Here is a 24592-nt window from a genome sequence, read left to right on the forward strand (position 1 = left end):
GAGCGTACATAGCCTGACTGAATTTCGGTGTCTCCCGCCTAGGTTTTGGGGGTACACACTCTGGATATCTGGATTGAGCGTACATAGCCGGACTGAATTTTGGTGTCTCCCGCCTAGGTTTTGGGGGTACACACCCTGGATATCTGGATTGAGTGTACATAGCCAGACCTAATTGCTCTGTATCCCTGTTTTGGGGTTACACACTGCCTGAAAAGCTGATTTGCACGTATATATAGCAAGAACTAACTGCTCTGTATTCCTGTTATTTTGTGGTGGGGACACCCCTAAGAAAAGCTGGTTTGCACGTATATAGTCGGTTCTAACTGCTCTGTATTCCTGCTATTTTGAGGGGGGCACCCCTAATAAAAGCTATTTTTTTCATGTATATAGCAAGAAGTAACTGCTGTGGATTCCTGCTATTTTGTGGGGGGGACACCCCTAACAAAAGCTGATTTGCAAGCATATAGCAACAAGTAACTGTTCTGTATCCCTGTTTTCCACTGTCCGTGGAAAGCTGGACTTCTGTCCCTGCAGTGTATAGCTCTGAGAAGAGCTGTTGTTGTTCTTCGGTTTTTCCCTGTCTATCTGAAGCTATTGCCTATCTAGCCCTCAGCAGATACGTTTCTCTCCCTATCTCTGACCGCAAATCTGGTGAATATGGCGACGGCCGTTCTTATAAATGGGAGGTCACATGTTTTCGGCAGCCAATTTTTCAATTTTTTTTTTCAATGCCTCTGTTGTCATAATTCCTGTCCCACCTCCCCTGCACAGTTATTGGTGCAAAAAAATGCGACAGGGAAGGTGGGAGGGGATACGAATTTTTACTGCGTATGCCGCGTGGTATTCGATTGGGAAGGAATACCTCGAACGGCCTGATATTTGGTCAAATACCTATTCGATCGAACGGTGTTCGCTCATCTCTAATAGATACGCTTACAAGGATTACACTTTTTCATCAATTTTTCATCAAGCATATGTTGGAATAGCCTTTAGAAAGGCCATCCTAGTTTTGCCTTTCTTTCTCTTTTATTTATTGTAAGCCATTTTTGAATAGAACTTTTTTTTTTTTTTCTGAAGCAAATCTGTGCTAGGAGAATTTTTCACATTAGTGAAAAATGTGTTCATCCAATGATAGACTCCCATTAATAGATTTTGGCTCCTTTCATGGCAGTGCCAAACGGAAATTAACTTTCTACCGTTCTTTCACTTGTTCCTCTCACTGCCTTTCACTATAGTATACTTGTTGAAGCTGTAATAGTGCAGGAAAGCTAATGCTGGGGGGTGTCATTCATTTTAAAATATAGAACAGTGATTTTTGTGTCCTTTGAAAACTAACTGGTTAGATGATGGTTAGTTCATATACTATAGTGGGTCAAGAGGGGTATGTCTCTTTAAGGAGATTGCCTTTTCAGGCAATGTTTCTGTGTACAGGGACTTCTAGACCATACATGCTCTGCTAGTCAGCTGGTGTCCTACTTCACACCAGTGAATAAGCATTAGCCTTCAAACAGCTGTCTGCGGATGGGTCTGTCTTCTTATTGTCGAAGATATTTTGCTTTGGCTTTAATCCCAGATCATGCCACTTGGTTTCTGAAAAACCAGGCATTGATCTTTAGGAAATTATCTTCCAAAAGGGCTCTACAGCAAGTTTTCAGTTTTTGATTTTATTCTTATTTTAGTTGTAAATTATATTTTTCTGTGTCTTTATGTTTTCCTATAGGGAACTGCTGATCCAGAAAGAGCACTGGCTGTTGCCAAATTTATGTAAGTTTATTAGGTGTGTTTTTTTCTATAAAGTCTATGTGTCATGTTGTGCAACAGGAAAGATTGCTGATATGAATTGCAAACTAAAAAATACCAGTGCCCCCCGACTGTAGTTTCCGCTGTGTGCTTTCCCTCTCTTTTGCTTTTTCCCCTTTCTCCCCTCTTGATGATGATCTTTCTAGTACCATACCTCTGGACCTCCCACCCCCCTTATTATTATGTTATGTTTCATTGCACTTGGCGGGGTTGTACCTCTTCCCTTTTGTTTACAGGTGCAGCATGCGTGCCATTGCGTTTTCTCCCTTTTTTTCTGTTCTATTTGAAAAACTTGAATAAAATCTGATTATACATAAAAAATACCAATGCTACAAACAGGCTTTGCAGCCCCTGTAATCTATAGTAATATTAGTATTTCATTTACACGTAAGAATATTCTGCATAGTAAGAAAAACATTCAGCTTTCATGTGGCAATTAAAGGGAGCCTTCCAGCAGGAAAATTGGTTTCTAACTAATTACAGTACCTTTGTAGAGCTACTTTTCCATTTTTCAAAGATGCCTTTCCTTATTCTATATTGCAGCTCCATTTTCATGAAAATCAGTGTTTTATTCTTATGCACATTAGCTGATAAGAACTTACTTCTCCTGCTGGGGCTTCACACTCTGTTCTGGTTATCTGCTCCTAACTAGTACCCAGGTCCTCACCCATTGCTTGAGTGACATCTTCCAGTTTGTCACACTTCGTCTGCAGTTAGGGCTAGTTCACACGGAGTTAAAGCGCGCGTATTCTGGCACGTAAACACGTGTCAGAATATGAGCGCTGAAAACAGATACCATTCATTTCAATGTGTCAGCTTAGGGGTGCTACACATTGAAATCAGTGGGAGGCTTTTAGCCTTCACATGGAGTAACGCTCCGTGCATTTTTCTACAAATTACACGTGTAAAATGTAGTAAGCCATTGAGTTCAATGGCTTTTTTTTTTGTATAACGCGCGTAATTTTGCGGGCGCAAAATTACGCACGTTATACGCCCGTAAGCAGACACATTGAAATGAATGTGATCTGCTTTGAGCACTCACATTCTGACGTGTATATGTGCCAGAATGTGCGCGCGTTAACTCTGTGTGAACTAGCCCTTACGGGCAGTTATCTAGAACGGAGAGCGAAGCCCTGGCACCAACTCCAAGTCCAGTTCTTTACATCAATTAATAGGTGCTTATCCACTGATTCTGGTACAGATGGATTTTATTCTCTAGTCCCCATCATTTCTGAGAAATCAATGCTGATATGCTATTAGGGCTCTGTATGGTGAGAGATGGTGTGAGGCAGGAGCTGGCTGGCTATTAACAGATGCTAGGAGCTAGAATTGGTTTAGGTGTTGAAAGGTCACTGCAAACCATAAAGATGCCTCTCCATCGAGTTTGTGATTTCACACTAAACTTTAGTCATGACCACATTCTGTTATTTGGCTAGATGCTGTCTAATATAGAAGAACCAGAAAGTTTCCGATTATCTATTAAAACTATAAAAGAAGAAATGTTTCACCTTGTGGAATCTATACCTGGAAGAATGTACTATAGACTGTTAGGCTATATTTTTTATATAATGTATATATTTAATGTGTATATACGAATTAAGTATAATATCTATAAATTGTCATGATTATTGAAATTACTGCCAATATCAAGTTTTTGCTGTTCTAGTAGTAATGCTATTTTCTTCTCCTGTCTAGCGAAAATGATGTTGCTGCTATTGATGTCAATATGGGCTGTCCAAAGGAATATTCCACCAAGGTATCATTTCTTGTTTGTTTTTGTTTTTTTCCTTTCCATGAACAGCATTTATCACCTATTAAGACCATAAGTGAAAAAGGTATGATCCTTATGAGCACTGGAAAGCTCATCGATCATGAGAACGGGGGTCTCTGATGAGTGTTCTGTGTGAATGCTGCTCTTTTTTAAAGGGGACCTTTCATCGGTTTGGGGCATAGGCAGTTTTCTATACTGCTGGAAAGCCGACATTGCGCTGAATTCACAATCTGTGCCCCGGGTGAAGAGCTATTGGTGCCGGTACCGTAGCTCAGAAGTGCGTTCCTGACAATCTGTCAGGAACGTCCTTCTTCACAGCAGCGCCTATTGCACTGCGCAGTGTGAGTGGGGAGGAACGCCCCCTCCCTCTGCTCACAATACTCATCCATAGACTAGTACTGGGATAGGCGTTCCTCCCCGCTCTCACAGAACAGTGCTATAAGCGCTGCTGTGAAGAAGGATGTTCCTGACAGACTGTCAGGAACGCCCTTCTGACTGTGAAGAGTTACGGTACCGGCACTGATAGCTCTTCACCCGGGGCACAGATCGTGAAAGCCGACAGTGTGATGAATACAGTGCACTGTTGGCTTTCCAGCAGTATATAGAACTGCCTGTGCCCAAACCCATGAAAGGTCCTCTTTAAGCTACATTCACTTTTACTTCAGGAGCTCCATCAATCTCTGCTTACTCATGACAGATCCTGTACGGTATTGCAGCTTCCATTATTCATAACAGCTACAAAACAGATGTGAACTGTGAACAATGTGATCTTTGATAAACATAATTTAACTGTGAAACATATAAAGTCTGAGTACACGTAAAAAAAAGAAAAATAAAATGATCACATAGGACTAAGAAAGGCAATGCAAAGAACTGAAGTCCAGCATTGACACCTATCTTTACCCAATCAGATTGTACACAGGTAGACTGTATAGGCCAGAGGTGCACATTTTAACTTGCAGTTCATGGTCTGGCTCAGCAGAACAATAATGCCACATTTTCCTGAAACATTGTTTGAGGTTGTAATATAACAAAAAGACTTTGAACCTAATATCCTTATGAGGAATAAATCCAGTTTGATCATTATTAAAAATCAAGGTAATTACATTGGCCAGTCTGGCCACCAACATCTGGATGAGAAGCTTAACCCTTTCCTGTCATTCACTGTAATAATAATTCCAATGTCAGGTATTTAAATATGGCAGTTGGTCAGAAGCTGAGTGGCTACCATAACCGCTGGGGTCTTATACAGCATAGATATATATATAAAATTTAAAAAAAGAAAAAAACCTTGAAAGTCTTCAGTAAATGATACTTTTTTTTTAATGGCTAACTCATAATAATGACAGATTATAACGTTTCGAAGCTCCTGGCTACTTCGAAACGTTATCTGTCATCATTATGAGTTAGCCATTAAAAAAGGTATCATCTACTGAAGACTTTCAAGTTTTTGGGTTTTTTTGTTTTGTTTTTTATATTTCCTACCTACTGGCTAACACTATACAAAAACATTTTCCTTATATAAAATTAAAGAACACTGAACACATATAAAACTAGTTACCGTATTTTTCGGACTATAAGACGCATCTAGGTTTTAGAGGAGGAAAATAGGGAAAAAAAATTTTGAAGCAAAAAATGGTAAAATATTTAATATATGGGAGTTGTAGTTTTGTAACAGCTGCAAGGCCACATTGTATTCTAGGGAAAGGAGGTGATTTAGAACTCTTATTTATTTCATTTTTTTATTATATATTTTTAAAGCTTTTTTTTTTTTTTTTTTTTTTTTTTTACTATTTTATTAGTTCCTAGGGAGCTTGAACCTGCGGTCATTTGATTGCAAGTCCCATAGACGGCAATACAACTGTATTGCCGTCTACGGGACATTCTGTATATTACTATTATGGCTGGTCATAGACTAGCCGCAATGGTAATATAGCAATAACAGGCCTGGGAGCCTTCACTAGGCTCCCGGCTGTCACCCGAACAGGTCGGCTCCTGCGATATCGCCACGCAGGAGCTGACCTGCAACTGTACAGGTATGGGGCTGGTGGGGACCGGCCCTGGGGGAGAAGGGGCCGCCAATACAGACCCGGCATCCGCTGTAATAGGCGGATGCCGGGGAGGATTAGACGCCAGCACATGTGAGTATGAAGCTAGCAGCGGCAGGAGCGATGCTGCTATTGCGGGGAGGGACGGAGGAGCGGAATAGCAGCATAACTCCTGCTGCTGCTGGCTTCCTGCAGGGCAGGAGCGTAGCGATGTCTCAGGCCCCGGCATCCGCCTTCCTATTACAGCGGATGCCGGGTCTGTATTCGGACTATAAGACGCACCCTTCCTTTCCCCCCAAATTTTGAGGAAAAAAAGTGCGTCTTATAGTCCGAAAAATACGGTAAATAAAATGAAACGCATACAAATCGTATATACTGACGAATATAAGACGAATTTTTCAGCACAGTTTTTATACTCAGGTCAGTAAGTTTTTCCCAGATTTTTGTGGTAAAATTAGGAGCCTCGGCTTATATTCGGTTCGGCTTATACTCTTGTATATGTACGATAGATGTCCTATTAGGTATATTTATTCCATACGGTGAACGTCGTAGTAGGGAAAAGAAAATCAAAGGGGTTAAAGAATTTATAGGTCTGGTATCTCCAGAATAATACCGAACAATAGGGTACAGGTAACAAGTCATTTTGGCTGTCCAGTGAACACTGTAAAAGCAATGCCCGTAAGAAAGTCACATGAATGCAGTTTTTTGTTTTTTTTTCAATTCCACACCATTCTGAATTTTTTTTATTTTTTTTTTTCTACAACTTCCCAGTACATTGTATGGAACATTACAATTTGTCCTGCAAATATTAAGCCCTCACATGTCTCTGTGAAAGGAAATTAAATTTAAACTACAATTAAAAAATGCCTGTGGCGGAAAGTCCCACAATCCAGGGTACAATTGCGGGATTGGCTTTTGTAGCCCAAATTCTTGGCAGCCATTCATACAGGATTGCACAAATCGTGTTGTTTAACAAAAACTTTTTAAAACGTGATTGCTCACAGCCTACCTACGAAAGCCATGATACATTATTTATTTTATACAATCAAACAGGGCCGGAATAAGAACAAAATAATTGATGTAGTGTAGTAGGTAGGTTTCGATTTTAGTTTAAAATATTAGAAAAATACAAATCAGCCATTGTCTCCTAAACCACTTCAAGACCCCCAAATTTTCTCTGGGCCCTTGACCGCCCCCTGTAGGCCTTCTGCGGCGCCCACAAGGGGGGACTTTGAGAGAAACTGCTTTAACGGTTGTAGTTTTTAACCCCTTCCTGACATCTGTATACTCCTGCTCAAACATAGTTGTTTTGGGTGCAGTGAACCCTAGTCTTTTTACTGTTTGGATGTTTGGACCTTTTGTAGGGTTTTTTTGTGTGTGATACTAAGTTCTGTTTATCCTATCCCTTTGCATAGTGTCAGTTTTCTGTTTCACGTTTATTTACTGCTCTATACTTTGTGTTCCTCATATTCACCGTTAGTCAGGTTTTTTTTTTAGTTTTTGTTTTGTTTTTTTTCTATTCAAAGTTTTTATTGAAAATTTTTCAAGAAAAAACAGACAATAACATACGTCAGGGCTCAACACGCCCCGAAAGCATAAAGGGACATAAGTAGGCACAGGAAAACAAACATCCATATAAACAAGAAACAACACTAGGCCACCAGGGGAACCCTGGAAGGGCTAATAATAAAGCAGTGGAAAAGTAAAAAGAATGGAGAAAGAAGAGAGAAAGGGAGAGAGAGTAAGAAAGAAGAAAAAAAAAGGGGGAGGGGGAAGGAGGAGGGGTACGAGCAAAATCGTTCGGCCCACAACTAGGAGGGTACGAATTTAAAGAATGAGAGAAACAAGTACCTGTGATGATCATAAAGAGTGTCAGCCAGATCTAAGAGGAAAGATCAGTGCCAGCACAGGAATCTTCATATGTAATCTCGTGGGAAAGGTGGCTTTTTCTGTATCTTACCTCTGCTTCATAAATATTAAACAAGTCAGGGTTTTCTGTTTCACTTATAGGTGAGTTATTTCTCCGGCTGTGTTCATGCCCACTCAGATTAATCGGGCCCACGGCTACTTCTAGTGTGCAAGGCAGGGTTTAGGGATATCACACACTAGATATTCCAAACAGCTCATTACTCTTGTCTTTGTTTTTCTTTTGTGTTTTCCCTTACACTTGACTGGGAGGTTATCAGTCAGGGGCCAGTCCATGGTCAAAGATCCCCAGACCATACCAGTATGTGAATATACTGGCAACTTTGGAACTTGTTTTCCACTAAAATGAAGTATAAAAGGTTAATTAATCTTCTTAAACGATAGCAAAAAAAAAAAGGTGAAATGACAGTTATGCTTTAATGTGTTAAAATGAAGGTGACATTTCTGCTGCAGTTGTAACTACTACGCTTTAGTGCAGCCTAACTGGTGTGTGATATGTCTGTACAGTAAAATCTGGTCATTAAAAGTGACACTTTCTATGAAATTGTTCTTGCTTTAGGGTGGCATGGGAGCAGCCCTTCTATCAAATCCAGAAAAAATCGAGAAAGTAAGTAATATCAGACACTTTTAATCCTTTCGCTGCCAGGGGTCTCCAGAAATTTTGCAATGGATTTTTAAGATGGACAAATAACATTAAAAAAATCATGCTTAACCCCCCCATACCTATATATTTTCTTTAAGTAGACACATGCAGCATTGTCAGAATGCCACCTGGTACAGTATATGAACAGGCATCTTCATGAAATTTTGATTTAAAGTGAATGTTTTATTAAAGAGAATGCAAATAAATGTGTCTCAGTGGATTATCAATAGCCATGTCCACCTTCATGTAAGGCCTGGTTCACATCTGTGTTCAGTATTTCGTTCAGGGGATCCCCAAGCAGATTTCCCAAAAGCGGTCTGCAAAGAAAGCTCATGGACCTCATGAACTATAATGGGGTCCATGTGTTTTTCGAGCGGTGTCCGCACGAATCATGCAGAGAGAAAAGTAGTTCTTGAAGCAATGAAAACCTATATTACATTTGAGTAGGACATACAAAAATAGTCATATAAAAAAAATATTACTTCTTGTTTAAGATATTTACTTCAGGCTCTTCTCTAGAAGAAAGAAAATTATCTCATATTATCCACACCAGATATCTTTCCTTCAGAAGGAAGAAAACTAATTTGCAGGTAGCTCAACGTGTAAAATATGATCACATCCTAGGGGAAAGGGGGATTTCAGGGAGCATTGGAGTAAATACAATAAAAAGTGTGTAATTTTTTCATTTCACTGTATGTATTTGGGATGGCTGTATTACATCTAGATTAATCTCTTCATTTTTCCACAGATATTAAAAACATTAGTGAATGGAATTTCCAAGCCAGTGACGTGTAAAATCCGTATCCTTCCTACCGTAAGAGCTTTGCCATACTCCACCACTGTGTTTGGCACATTCTTCATTTTCTAAATTTCAGTAAAAGTGTTGGTTAGCCATGACATTAGTCTGTATTACCCTTCTGCACTGCAAAAATCTTTTATTTTTTATTTTTTGTAAATCTCAGCATATCAATTATACCTATGGAATTGCTGACGTTTTCCATATAGTTACAATGAAGCAGGAAGTCTGCCGAGGAAAACTCTGCAGTCTTTCTGTGAAAAGTGCTGAAGGAAAAACCGTGATTCTTTTCAGTCACTGTTTTTCCCGCATTGCTTTTTGGCTGCGCCACACAATGTGGGTCCTTAGCCTAAAGAAGATTTGTCAATAGAGATGAGCGAACAGTGTTCTATCGAACACATGTTCGATCGGATATCAGGGTGTTCGCCATGTTCGAATCGAATCGAACACCACGTGGTAAAGTGCGCCAAAATTCGATTCCCCTCCCACCTTCCCTGGCGCCTTTTTTGCACCAATAACAGCGCAGGGGAGGTGGGACAGGAACTACGACACCGGGGGCATTGAAAAAAATTGGAAAAAGTCATTGGCTGCCGAAATCAGGTGACCTCCATTTTAGACGAATAGTGGATTTCAAATCCGGGTCATATGAGAATGTGAACTTTGTGACTATGAGACAGGGATAGCTGTACAGGCAGGGATAGCTAGGGATAACCTTTATTTAGGGGGGAATGTTATTAAAAATAACTTTTTGGGGCTCTATCGGGTGTGTAATTGTGATTTTTGTGAGATAAACTTTTTCCCATAGGGATGCATTGGCCAGCGCTGATTGGCCGAATTCCGTACTCTGGCCAATCAGTGCTGGCCAATGCATTCTATTAGCTTGATGAAGCAGAGTGTGCACAAGGGTTCAAGCGCACCCTCGGCTCTGATGTAGCAGAGCTGAGGCTGCACAAGGGTAGGAGAGCCGAGGGTGCACTTGAACCCTTGTGCAGCCTCGGCTCTGCTACATCAGAGCCGAGGGTGCGCTTGAACCCTTGTGCACCCTCGGCTCTGCTACATCAGAGCCGAGGGTGCGCTTGAACCCTTGTGCACACTCTGCTTCATCAAGCTAATAGAATGCATTGGCCAGCGCTGATTGGCCAGAGTACGGAATTCGGCCAATCAGCGCTGGCTCTGCTGGAGAAGGCGGAGTCTAAGATCGCTCCACACCAGTCTCCATTCAGGTCCGACCTTAGACTCCGCCTCCTCCAGCAGAGCCAGCGCTGATTGGCCGAATTCCGTACTCTGGCCAATCAGCACTGGCTAATGCATTGTATTGGCGTGATGAAGCAGTGCTGAATGTGTGTGCATTCAGCTCTACTTCATCGGGCTAATAGAATGCATTGGCCAGCGCTGATTGGCCAGAGTACGGAATTCGGCCAATCAGCGCTGGCTCTGCTGGAGGAGGCGGAGTCTAAGATCGCTCCACACCAGTCTCCATTCAGGTCCGACCTTAGACTCCGCCTCCTCCAGCAGAGCCAGCGCTGATTGGCCGAATTCCGTACTCTGGCCAATCAGCACTGGCTAATGCATTGTATTGGCGTGATGAAGCAGTGCTGAATGTGTGTGCTTAACACACACATTCAGCTCTACTTCATCGGGCTAATAGAATGCATTGGCCAATCAGCGCTGGCCAATGCATTCTATTAGCGTGAACTGAGTTTGCACAGGGGTTCTAGTGCACCCTCGGCTCTGCTACATCAGATTGCTACATCTGATGTAGCAGTGCCGAGTGTGCATCAGATGTGTAGTTGAGCAAAACTGACTCAGCACTGCTAAGTCTCTGCATTCGCATAGGAATGCATTGGCCAGCCTTCGGCCAATCAGCGCTGGCTCTGCCGGAGGAGGCGGAGTCTAAGGTCGGACCTGAATGGAGACTGGTGTGGAGCGATCTTAGACTCCGCCTCCTCCAGCAGAGCCAGCGCTGATTGGTCGAGTTCCGTACTCTGGCCAATCAGCACTGGCCAATGCATTTCTATGGGGAAAAGTTAGCTTGCGAAAATCGCAAACTGACAGGGATTTCCATGAAATAAAGTGACTTTTATGCCCCCAGACATGCTTCCCCTGCTGTCCCAGTGTCATTCCAGGGTGTTGGTATCATTTCCTGGGGTGTCATAGTGGACTTGGTGACCCTCCAGACACGAATTTGGGTTTCCCCCTTAACGAGTTTATGTTCCCCATAGACTATAATGGGGTTCGAAACCCATTCGAACACTCGAACAGTGAGCGGCTGTTCGAATCGAATTTCGAACCTCGAACATTTTAGTGTTCGCTCATCTCTATTTGTCAACACTCCTGACATGCCTGCTTTACTAACTTGCATTCCCCATAAAATAACAATTTTGAGCATCTTTTCATAGAACTCTATGTTGTACATTACCTATGTAATGTAAATTTCTATAAGGCCGAGTTCACACATAGTTTTTTGGTCAGGAATTCGCGTCAAAATCAGCCTCCAAAGACGCCTGCCAATAGAACTGTATTGGGAGGTTTTTTTTAGAGACTGATTTTGAGGCGGATTCCTTACCAAATTCCTGACCAAAAAACTCAGTGAACTCAGAAATGTGCGGAAAAAATTGAAAAGTGCCTGGTCCCAGTTGGTGGTGTGTTACTGACTGAATCTGTCCCATCAGTGCTGATAGGACCAGAATATTCTAAGAGTTATAAGAAAAATTCCCTCGAATTTTTCATGGGGGGTTACAAGTATTTACTGAAGCAATTTTTTTTTTGTGTCGATAAGGGAAACGGAATAGCAATTTTGCAGTTAAAGGGTAGCTGAGTTTTCAACAAAAGTTGAAATATCCGCAGTGTCGTGTTAGGCAGCCTGATCTCTGACTGTATGCTTATTTGTAAAAGTGGTAAAACCTATGATATTACTGTAAACGTAATGACCTACCAATGCAAAGTTATGAGCACCATAAAAACAAAATGCAAAGATATTTAAATATTACTATGTTGTTGTTGTTGTTATTATTATTATTTATTATATATCTAGATGTATGTGTTTGTGTATATATATGTGTGTGTGTGTGTATATATATATATATATATATATATATATATATATATATATATATATATATATAAACACGAAAGCTTGGTGATCTTCAGTAGTTGATACCTTTTTAATGGCTAACTCATAATGATGACAAATGGCTAACGTTTCGAAGCGCAGAGGCTCCTTTGTCAAAGCAAATTTAAAAACATTTTTGAAGGATGCATATATATATATATACACAGAGTAGGCACAAAGGGTGTTAGATTTCAGGAGGGGAGGGGGGGGTTGTTAGTAGTTGGTGAGACAATGTAAGCAATTGGTGGAGACATTTGCTGGAGACAATGTGGTAATTGGTGGAGACAATCTAAACACTTACAGGTCCTTATCAGTTCACACGTAACTGTAAAAAGACATGAACCCCTGTGATGCATTAAGCCCACACTCTAGTGTCTGAAACAGTGACATAAATTTATATTCATGTATGCGCCTTTCTCTCTTAGATCTGAAATCCACTGGCTAACACGGTACAACAACGAACATTTTCCTTTTATATATATATATATATATATATTTATTTATTTAAATTGTGATAGAATTGTGAGCTAATCAAAATGTTATATGTACCCCAAAATGGTGCACAATTAAAGTACAGGTCGATACACAAAGAATAAGCCCCCACTTGGTTATGTTGACAGCAAAAAAAAAAAGTTATGAATTCTGGAATTCTGGAAAGCAGAAATGTAAAATGTGAAAAAAGTTGCCGAACATTAACAAACTACCCTGATTCTGTAAATGGCTAACTGAGATAAATGCTGTTATGAAGCAACCTGTGAGACTACCTGGGTCTCCTTCAGACATGGCATAACAAAATTAAAAAAAAACAAAAAAAACACAAATATATACATAAAAAAAATAGATCAGGGGTGTAACAAATAAATGAAAAAAGCAACAGAATGTTCTTAGAGGGGGAGTCCATAATTAATTTGCAGCTGAGCAGTGTGTAAGTTTTATTGTCTTTAAATTGTCTTTCTGTAAGGCATAGTTCACACGTAAATCTGCGTGTGCATATTCCGTTGCGGCAACCGCAACGGATGCAGGTGCAGTTCACGGCATCCCGTTGCGGCTTTCTGCTCCGGATTAGGCACAAATGAATGGGCCTGGAACGGAGGGTGCTGCCGCGAGGTGGAATCCGCCTGAAGAAAGGGCAGCTCGCTTCTTTTTTCTTCTAGCATGTTGCCGCTAGCGGTAAACACTAAAAAAAAAAAAAAAAAAAAAAAACGCTAGCGGTCTTCATGGACCACCATTGTGAGGGGTCGGATTTTGATGTGGATTCTGCGCCATAATCCACCCCCTCTGTGCTCGTGTGAATGAGCCCTTAGGATAGAGAGCTGGTTGATCTCCAGAAGCTATCTTATATAAACATATTAAAAATATAAAAAAAGGTTCAGGAGAGAAGTGTTTTTAATAAGAAACTAAAAACAAGAACAAAGGAGCGCAATTATAAAATAAAATAAAAAAAAGCTGGTGTAAAGATCATAGATTTTTATTGTCATCTAAGATACAAAACTGAACCTTTCTTTCTAATGCTGGGGGCTGAAAACCCTGTTCCCATGTAATGACCACAGAAAAGATATGCATCCCCCCACATAGCAGGATTATAAGATTCCTGGGACATTCACATGTTTATATCTGATGTAGTGTAATTATTTCTGTGCACTAGTTGTGCCACTGACACTAGGTTCACACCAGTGTACAGCTATAAAAGAAAAGGTCATGTGAATACTAAAATGTATAGATGGGTGTGGCTGGTAGTTGTAACAAAAAGTTGCAGTGGGGGCTTTTGTACTTTTGCCTGTGAGCTTTTATTTATGCCCCTGAGTTGGGACCCTACAGTTGCTCTCAGAAGGAAAGAATGTATAGAGTGCCATTTAACAGTTACAACACAAAATGCACATAGGTGGACAACTAACAGTCTTTACTGATACTCTAAATTCTATAATGTCCATCATATGCTCAACTCACATTATATATTTATTTCATTCTCCTCCACATATATTTTTTAGCTTGAAGAAACTGTCAACTTGGTGAAGAGAATTGAGAGATGTGGTGTTGCAGCTATTGCAGTTCATGGAAGGTAGATCTTTTTATTTAATTGCGATATATTGCCTGTTTTACATTGTTAGGTTTTTGTTTTGTTTTTACTTCTGCTGGTTTTAAATTGACTTATAGTTTTACCTAACGTTAGGTTCACACCTGTCTTTCCCTTCCTCTGGACACCATCTGATCCGTTCTATGATGGACACAAGCTGAGCCTTTACAGATATTTTCATCATTCACTGTCCCAACTAGGGAACAGAAGTCCCCAGTGGAAACCCTAGCAAACAAGATGCATGTTATCCTTGGCTGCATTTAAACACAGGACTCTAAAGCTGAGTTCACATTGTTTTTTTGGCCGGATTTTGAAGCGGAATCCTCCTCAGAATCCAGCTCCAAAAAACGCCTCCTATTGACTTCAATAGGAGGTGTTCACTACTTTATTCCCCACTAGCGTTTTTTTCACACTTGCCAAAAAAAAGAAGCGAGCTGCCCTATCTTGCCACGGATTCCGCAGCTGAATCAGTCACAGAATCCGCGGCACAGCATTCCCTCCGGACTAGGCCCATTCATTTGGGCCTAATCCAGAGCAGAATGCCACGACTGGATGCCGGTGCACTTCAGGCTGTACTTCACTTTGAGGCGGATTCCCGCATCAAAATCCAGACCAAAAAACTCTGTGTGAACTTACCCTTAGGCTGCCAGAATGCAGTTTAAGGCCGGGTTCACACGGAGTATTATGGCACGTAATGTGGTACGTAGACGGCGCGGGAGCTTTTGCGGGTAAAATAGCACCGCGTATACGGTACCGGCTCCCATTGAAAACAATTGGAGCATATACGGCCCGCAAAAGCTCCCGCGCCGTCTACGTACCACATTACGTGCCATAATACTCCGTTTGAACCCGACCTTATATGTCACTATGGTGCTCCCAGAAACTGGCTTGTTATACAAAAATATATACGTTGATAATTAAAAGGCTGGGGTCTCTTATATCAGGTACAGCTTGCACCAGTAGGGAATTAATAGGAAATACCAGTCTTAATCATTTTCCCTCAGAAATGGACTGATAGGTAGGACTATATAATGGAAGGATTTAATCTTCTCCTTCAGTCTGTATCCACTCCTGACTTAGATTTAAAAAAAAAAATAATAATAATAATCTGCACAAAACAGCAACAAAAACTCAATTGTGTCTTCAAAACGTAAAGTCTATCTAAGACCAGGGCCCCACGGGCGGTAAACGCCACGATGCCTAAATGTGCAAGCATCTGTCACATATGTCAGTACTCAAAAGGTTACCAAAAACATACTTTTGCTCTGCTTACCCTTGCTGTTGGTATTCCGTTCATCACGATTCAGTCCTTGGTCCCCTTTTTTCCTTCTACACACCGTATTACACAAACCATAAACAGCTTTGGCTTTCAGTATCATCTTAAATCTTTGTTACCATCACATCTTCTTTACATATGAAACTCAGTTTTTCAAAACTCAACTTCTTATGTTTCCGCCATCTACTAACCTATCTAAACCAAACATCTCCATTTCAGTCTTTAGTCCAAGCAGCTTGCGTGCTGTCTCGGGTGTTATATTTGACTCAGACCTGTCACCCCACATATTCATATTCATGTCACCTGCACCTGAAAAAATGACTCCAGAATCATCTTTTTCTCATTGATGAAACACCAAACGCCTTTAATGTCATTCTTATATATTCTCATCTTGGTACTGAAATTCTCTACTAATCGATCTTCCACTTACTACTCTCCTCTGTTTTTTTTTTTTCTAAAGTCGCCATATTCTGACATCCATAACTTCCATGTACAGTGATGCATAGGGCATCTTTTTTGGGGGGACCAGGTCTTCTTTTTTAGGGAATTTTGGGGAATTGTTATTGCTTTGGTCACTTTTTATTTAATTTTAAGTACTTTTATATGTGTTCTAGGGAAAGGGGGGATTTAAACTTTTACAGGGGTTTCCCCATCTCCTTGTTTCAGCTGCTTTGCCGCCTTCTCACTTTCTGTATTCCCTCCTTCCCTCCCAGCGTGCTGAACAGGACACTATGAAGTATCACAATACTTATGATTACTAGCAATCTAATATACCGTATTTTCCGGACTATAAGGCGCACATAAAAACCTACGATTTCCTCAGAAATCGTAAGTGCGCCTTATAGTCCGGTGCGCCTTATATATGGATGGAAGCGGCGGCATAGTCTGTGTGCCGCTTCCATACATACATAAAAGGCACTGTAAGGGTGCATTCACACTACGGAACGCCAGCGTGTATCACAGCCGTACACGCCGGCGTTACAGCAGGGCTGCCGGACACTTCCCATTCATTTCTATGGGAGCCGGCATGCGAGCACTCCCCATAGAAATTAATGGAAAAAAGCAGTCCATTCATTTCTATGGGGAGCGCTCGTATGCCGGCTCCCATAGAAATGAATGGGAAGTGTCCGGCAGCCCTGCTGTAACGCCGGCGTGTACGGCTGTGATACACGCTGGCGTTCCGTAGTGTGAATGCACCCTTAAAAGTTATATTAAACTACCCCCCCCGTTTTAAAATAAAACCCTGAAACAGAATGTGAAACTTACCGAACGGTGCAGGGTGGGCGGGCATTCAGGCCTCCTCTTCCTCCGATGTCCTGACCACTTCCTCCGGCGCTCGCGAACTGATAATGGCCTGGGCGCATGCGCAATATCATAATACTTCTACTACGGCTTCTGCGCATGCGCCCAGGCCATTATCAGTTCGCGAGCGCCGGAGGAGAAGGACGGAACATCGGAGGAAGAGGAGGCCTGAATGCCCGCCCACCCTGCACCGTTCGGTAAGTTTCACATTCTGTTTCAGGGTTTATTTTAAAACGGGGGGGGGGGGTTTTAGTTTAATATAACTTTTACGGTTGGGCTCTATCAGCATGATTTTGCTGATAGAGCCCCTTTAACTCCTCGCCTGCCGAGCGCTTCCAATAGAAGCGGCTGGCACGCGGGGGGTTAAGCGGCCGCTGGCAAAGTCTGCGTGCCGCCGCTTTCAATAACATATAAGGCGCACCGGACTGCGCCTTATAGTCCGGTGCGCCTTATATATGAACCGAGACGGACTATAAGGCGCTCATGGGCAATGCGCCTTATAGTCCAGTGCGCCTTATAGTCCGTAAAATACGGTAAATGCAGATCGGATGATATGCACATGCTTGTAGAAGACTTCAGTGTTATCTGTGTGTTTTACATTGAGAGATAACAGACAGGGCTATATCAGCAAACTGCAATTAGCTAACTTGATTGTCCTGCTGGCAGAGCTGTAGATAACAGTGAGATCAGTGAGTAATGTCACTTGTCCTATCACACAGGTCACGCGTATATCGAAATGGTGTGTAAACAATAGAAGTAATAGTTAACGGGTAACACATAACAGGAAAACAAATCAGCATTTCTAAAGCAATATATTTAGGAAAGTCTTCAATTTACATAAGCCACCAGTATAAATAGATATAGACTGAGATGGGAATACCCCTAATATTTTTACATTTTTATATATCTTATTTTCACTTTTTTTTTTTTTTTTTTCTTTTTTTTTTTATACATTTATTAGATCCGCTAGGGGTCTTGAACAGCATTTCAGTTCTGGGCACCAGTACATATAAAGGATGTCCCAGAGTTGGAAAAGGTTCAACAGAGGGCCACAAAACTGATAAAAGGCATGGAGGATTTCAATTATGAGGAAAGACTAAAGGAGTTAACTCTGTTTAGTCTGGAGAAGAGACGTTTAAGGAGAGATATGATAAACCTGTATAAATATATAAATGACCCATACAAGAAATATGGGGAAAAGCTGTTCCATGTGAAATGCTCTCAAAAGACAAGGGGGCACTCTCTCCGTCTGGAGAAAAAAGGTTTCTACAGAGCCAACAAGGCTTCTTAACTGTAAGGACAGTGAATCTTTGGAACAGCCTACCCCAGGAGCGGGTCACAGCTGACCGCTTCAAGAAAAGAATAGATGCCTTTTTGCCCTTTCCCATATCCTGAACTTGATGGACTTAATTGTAAACATCAGTGAGCCCTTTCTTATTCCATAGTTTAATAACATACAAAAAGAATTTAAAGTATTAATGAAAGGTATCAAACTCCACTAATGTTTTTTTTTTTTAAAGTGAAGTTGCCATGTCTATGCAGTGTGCTGCAGCAGAAACGTGTAAAAAAAAAAAAAAAAAGTTTCCTAATTCCTGTAGGTGATTTTAAACATATTTTTTTCAGCTGCAAGAAACTTGTGGTATGTTCACACAAACTGTTTATGATGGATTTTTTTTTTCTATTATCTTTTCTGTTTGCTTAAAGGAAAAAAGAGGAAAGACCTCAACATCCTGTCCATTGTGAGTTCATCAAAGCAATATCTGAGGCTGTGTCTATTCCAGTTATTGCCAAGTAAGTAAAAGAACGGACTAGTTTTAGATTAAAAATGCTTATTTACTGTATAAATCAAATGTTATACAGCATTCTAATATATTTTCTGCGCCATTTTAAAGATATTTGCTGTGAATGAATGATAGTATTCTTGCTGTCTAGGCTATAATGGTGCCGACAAAAGAGACGCCACTCCACATATATCACTCATGGGTTGCAGGACATTAGAGTGCATGGGAACTCCAGTTTCACTGATAATAAAGCCTTACGCTAGGTTCACACCTGCGTTCGGTACTCCGTTCTGTGTTTTCCGTCTTCTGCATGCAAGAAGACGGAAACCACAGACCGGGTCCGGCCGTGAGCGTTTTATGCTCTCCGCCGCGAAACCGTTTTTTTTTAATACAGACAGAGTACTGCATGTCCAACTCTGTGTCTGGATTAAAAAACCCGGTTTCATGGCGGAGAGCATAAAACGCTCACCGCCGCACAGCTTTCTCACCCATTCAAATGAATGAGTGAGAAAGAGTTCTACAGGTTTCCGTCTCCTGCCTCTGTTTTGTGCAGGAAACAGAAACCTGCAGAACGGAGATGGGGCGCAGTTGTGAACGAGCCCTTAGCCTAGGCTGAGTTATCAGCATTACAGTCACACTCTCTGTTTTCAGATTCTGCACTATATTTACTTGTTTTTCAAAGAAGAGTGCAACGGTATTTTTTATGTATAATCGGGTTTTATTGAAATTTTTACAATTGAACAGAATGAGATACAAGAGAAAAACAAGGGTTGACAAATCAGGCACGCAGGCCCCAAACAGTATAAATGGGGAGGGGGGGAGGGCCCCCAACCCCGCAACTTGAAAAACCAAATGGGCCGCGTGATCACAAAAATAAGGGAAACAAAATAACAAAAACAGGCCAAATCCAGGCCACATGTAGGAGAGCAAAAAAGAGAAAAGAGGTGGAGAGGGGAAAGCAGCGACAACCGCTATACGGAAACAGAAATCAACGGTATTTTTATATGATTGTCTTGTGGATTGCATCCAGACCACATGTCCCTTGTTATTTGAATTCCAGAGTGCAAACCATATATTGTAACTATGCCTGTAGGTTGACAACTGTCATTGGTGGCCCAATCCTGTAGGTCATAGGACCTGCACTGCCACTGTGATTCTATAATTACATTCTCACCATGTATAATTGCCACTACAGGAGAGGCACTTCTCATTAGTGTCATATAAGGATTAAAGGGATTGTCCACTTTTTTTTTTTTTTTTCAGTTTATCTGATTATGTAATATGAAATTGTGCAGTTTTCTAATATATGTATCTAAAATTGTGCTCACAAAACTATCTTATACCAGTTGGAAACCACTGTCTCTACACTGCAGAATAGTATAGTCCATAGATCAGTCAGTCCTCTGTAATACTTCTATGAACAAACTGAATAGGACACATATACACATTCCTCATCTTCACGGGACTCGACATTCAGTAAGCAGCAGTGCTCTATGACATCTATCAACCGTGGGTTGAATTCACATGCATATCAAAACTGCCTGTTACTAGGTGACATGTTAAAATAAAGTTAGAAGAAAAAAACATGACAGCTGAGGCGAAAAATTATTAACTCTGTTTTTTGCATGTTAAGATTTATCAAGCATGAGAAGAAGGAGGATAAAAATTGTGGAACTCCAGAAAGCAATCAGATACTTAAAGGGGTTGTCCATGAATTAGAGCAACATGTGTGGTGCCTTGGGTTCCTGACTGTAAACTGTGTTCTGTAATAGTAGGTTGTCTTTGGTGTGATGATGGCATTCAGATATAACTACATCTATTTTCATTTAAGTGGCGGCTCACAAGAACTTATACGGGAGTTTCAAGACATAGAAGCATTTCGATCTGTCACAAATACATCGTCTGTTATGGTGGCGCGAGCAGCCATGTGGAATCCTTCGATTTTCAGAAGAGAAGGCTTGCTGCCTCTAGAACATGTCATGCAGGATTATATAAGACATGTGAGTGTTTTTGTGTCTGATACTGTATAATAAGATAAGATAATCCTTTAATAGTGCCACAGTGGGGAAATTTCAGTATGTTACAGCAGCATAGTAATAAAGATACAGGATAATACACAGTAATATATTACAGAAGTAGACACACATATGCTGCGAAGAGAAGATATACTAGGAGTCCATAGCAGCTAAGGAACAGAAGAAAGAAAGAAGGAAGACTGTAGGATCATTTAGTTCTCTTGGTCTGATGTACATTATACAACCTGATCGCGGTTGGGAGGAAGGACTTCCGATAGCGCTCCTTCTCACACTTGGGGTGAAGCAGACGGTCACTTACAGTGCTGCCAAATGTCATCAAGGTCTCACACATGGGGTGGGATTTGTTCTCCTGCATGGAGCTCACCACGGACAGTATCCTTCTGAGCTAGAGGCAGAATGCTCTGTCCATGGTATACTGATTGGTGCCAAACTACAGCAACTTTACTTCCATTCAAGTGAATAGCTGTGGCTGTACACAGAGCCTTCGCTGTAAGAAATAAAACATTGCTCTCAATGCTATAGAGATGTATTTAGAAGTGAATCAGTAGAGAATTTTTGGGACCCTCCAAACTGAAACCTAATCCTCTTAAAAAAAAAAAAAAAAAAAAGTGTTTACGCGTGGACCTATAGACCATAGACTATAATGGTGTCCGCCGGGTTTCTGCCCGAAAAGGGCGAAAAATGCGGAACGGAATGCCCGCGCTGGTGTGAACCCAGTCTAATAAAGAGTAGAGATGAGCGAACACTGTTCGGACCAGCCGATCCGAACAGCACGCTCCCATAGAAATGAATGGAAGCACCTGTGACGCTGGCTTTGCCGGCGGCCGGCCGGCGTCACAGGTGCTTCCATTCATTTCTATGGGAGCGTGCTGTTCGGGTTGGCTGATCCGAACAGTGTTTGCTCATCTCTAATAAAGAGTGAAGAGACACTCTTTAGTAGAATATTATCTTTTTTCCTTCTTTTGTTGATTGTTTCTGTTATTGTTTTATGTTATAAATCATATTTTATTATATTATCTCTAAACAGGCAGTTAGATATAACAATCACTACACCAACACTAAATACTGCCTATGCCAAATGATGCGAGATCAACTTGAATCTCCTTTGGGGAGAAAACTTCATGCAACGCAGTCAACGTTAGATATTTGGTGAGTTTAAATACTGAATTTGTTTTGTTTATAAAGAAATCTTAAAGGTTTTTTTCTCAGGTATAAAACTCATCCCAGAGAACAGGGCCTTCTGCAATTCCTGTCACTACCTCATCGCTTAGAGCACCACTCTGCAGGAAATATCAATGTGCAGCATACAGTCAATACTACAGCCCATTCATTATTAAGATCATAAGGGGTCCCAGAGTTCTGTATTCATTTGTGGTTGCCATCCCACCACTGTAACATAAAAATTGACAGCTGGTGATGTGTAGTGACCACAGACAAAAACAAATGCTCTGGCAGACTGTACCATGTCAGGAGTGCACCAAGCAGCTCATTTGCAAAAAGAAAAGGAAAGGTTATTCTCTCTGCAGCAAGATACCACTAGCCACCCCTGTAATGGCATATAAGTGGCTTAGAAGTCATTTTAGTGGAGATAGACTACGTTTAAAACTTCTGCCATTCTATTTCGGCAAATGTTCGGTAATTAAATATGGTGGGTGCTCAGGATTATACAGCCCGCTTAAATGGTGGGAATTAAAGCTCCCGTTCCTGACCCTTGGACAAAGCTGACCAAAGTGCCATTTGCCCATGCAAAAAAAGTTAACAATAGTTGTATTGAATTTTGGAGTTCTTATTGAATAATAATTTTGCAGAGCATGTGAATGTATCATATTATATTCCATTTACAAGCATTGCTGGTGTAGTTTCTCCATTGATCAATTCCACATGTTAACATGTCTTTAATGGGGGGGGGGGGAATTAATTGGAAAATAACGGAAACTGAACATCACTTAGGATAACCAAATCGTTTTTCGGTTTGGCTATTAAAACATTTGCAGTTTTGTTCAAACTGAACAGGTCCATTCCAAAATTGCTATTACTGTATTCTGGCGTCTGAAGAGACCTCATAGTATAATTAGTGGAGGCCCAACATAAAGAACAGTGATACCCACTTCTCCTGGGCTCCATCTGTGGCTCCCTAGTTTCCACAGTCACTGACATCCATCAGAAGCACCAAAGACGGCAGGGAGTAACACCAAAGCCCATGAGAGGTGAACAAGTGTTTTGTTTTTTGTTTTTTTTTTATGTTTGATCCCCTCGGCCTCTACGTCCAGTGAAGAAAATAATAATTTCATCCCTTGCTGATTTTGTAAGTCTTCCCACTGATAAAGACATGGACAGTCTATAATTTTAACGATAGGTTCATTTTAACAGTGGAGATAGAATATCAAAAATAAAATCTAGAAAATCACATAAAATCACAAATTTTATAAATGTATTTGCGTTTTGCAGAGAGAAATAAGTATTTGATCCCTCTGGCAAACAAGCCTTAATACTTTGTGGCAAAACTGTTGTTGGCAAGCACAGCAGACATATGTTTTTTTTATGTAGTTTATGATGAGGTTTGCGCACATGTCAGGAGGAATTTTGGTCCACTCCTCTTTGCAGATCATCTCTAAATCATTAATACTTTGAGGCTGTAGCTTGGCAACTCGTTACTTCAGCTCCTGCCATAAGTTTTCTATGAGATTAAGGTCTGGAGACTGGCTAGGTCACTCCATGACCTTAATGTGCTTCTTTTTGAGCCACTCCTTTGTTATCTTGGCTGTATGTTTTGGGTCATTGTCCTGCTAGAAGACCCAGCCACGACCCATTTTTAACCCCTTTCTGCCTATGGCATTTTTCATTTTTGACTCCCCTCCTTCTAAACCCCATAACTTTTTTTATTTCTCCGCTCCCAGAGCCATATGACGTCTTAATCTTTGCAGGACAAATTGTTCTTCATGTTGCCACCATTAATTATTCTGTATAATGTACTGGTAAGCAGGAAAAAAATTCAGAATGGGGTGGATTTGAAGAAAAAAAATGCGAGACTTTCTTACAGGCTTCGGTTTTGCGGCGTTCACTGTGCAGCCAAAATTACATGTGATCTGTATTCTATGTTTCGGCACGATTCCGGGGATACCAAATTTATATGGTTTTATTTACTTTTAAACTGCATTTAAATTTTTTTTTTCTAAGAGTCACTATATTCTGACACCCGGAACTTTTTTTTATACTTCCGTGTATGGCGATGTCTAGGGTGTCTTTTTTACGGGGCCGGGTGTACTTTTCAGTTCTACCATTTTGGGGAAATGCTATTGCTTTGATCACTTTTTATTCAAATTTTTATCAGAAGCAAAACTGTGAAAAAAACGGCGGTTTGGCACTTTTGACTCTTTTTCCTGCTACGGTGTTTACCGTACAGGAAAAATATTTTTATAGATTTGTAGGGCGGGCGATTTTGGACACAGGGATACCTAATATGTAGGTGTTTCACAGCATTTAAGTACTTTTTTGTTTGATCTAGGTAAAGGGGGTGATTTGAACTTTTAATTATATATATATATATATATATATATATATATATATATATATATATATATATATATAATTTTTATTTATTTTTTTACTTTAAAAAAAATAAAAAAAATTATACATTTATTAGACCCCCCTAGGGGCCTTGAAATATTCCCTATTAATCTCGATTTTCATTTAGGTCGTAATCAGCCAACCCTACTTTAATGTGTCTATTGATTTATATTATCTACTTACCATTACATAGTATCACTTGGTAATTTTGCTACTACAGAATTTTCCTAAATACAAATATGATTAAGTTTCTTAGCAGCACCAAAATCAAATCTAACATCATGTTTGCTGTTGTAGGGCCTGTTAGTGTCACAGTGAACATAACTTTTTGTTTTTATGAGCTTTTCCGTGCATCTAAGGAATGGCCACATCTGTCAGAGCCCCCATTTTCACCAATGGTCATCACACATCTGGACCCATCAGTCTTTATGTTAGGGAACAGTGTTGGATGTTGACCACA

General features: G+C 40.6%; 1 protein-coding gene across 1 annotated transcript in view; it reads left to right on the forward strand.

The window, feature by feature from the left end:
- DUS2 (dihydrouridine synthase 2) overlaps positions 1-24592 on the forward strand; it is a 44564-nt gene that overhangs the window by 11310 nt on the left and 8662 nt on the right. Inside the window, exons 5-12 of the mRNA XM_075281807.1 lie at positions 1721-1764; positions 3496-3556; positions 8105-8152; positions 8937-9002; positions 14085-14155; positions 18453-18539; positions 20361-20529; positions 21593-21714. Of these exons, the coding sequence (XP_075137908.1) occupies positions 1721-1764; positions 3496-3556; positions 8105-8152; positions 8937-9002; positions 14085-14155; positions 18453-18539; positions 20361-20529; positions 21593-21714 (668 nt within the window). The remainder of the gene's footprint in view (positions 1-1720; positions 1765-3495; positions 3557-8104; positions 8153-8936; positions 9003-14084; positions 14156-18452; positions 18540-20360; positions 20530-21592; positions 21715-24592) is intronic.

The sequence above is a fragment of the Leptodactylus fuscus genome, chromosome 7 (assembly GCF_031893055.1).
Source record: "Leptodactylus fuscus isolate aLepFus1 chromosome 7, aLepFus1.hap2, whole genome shotgun sequence".
Lineage (NCBI taxonomy): Eukaryota > Metazoa > Chordata > Amphibia > Anura > Leptodactylidae > Leptodactylus > Leptodactylus fuscus.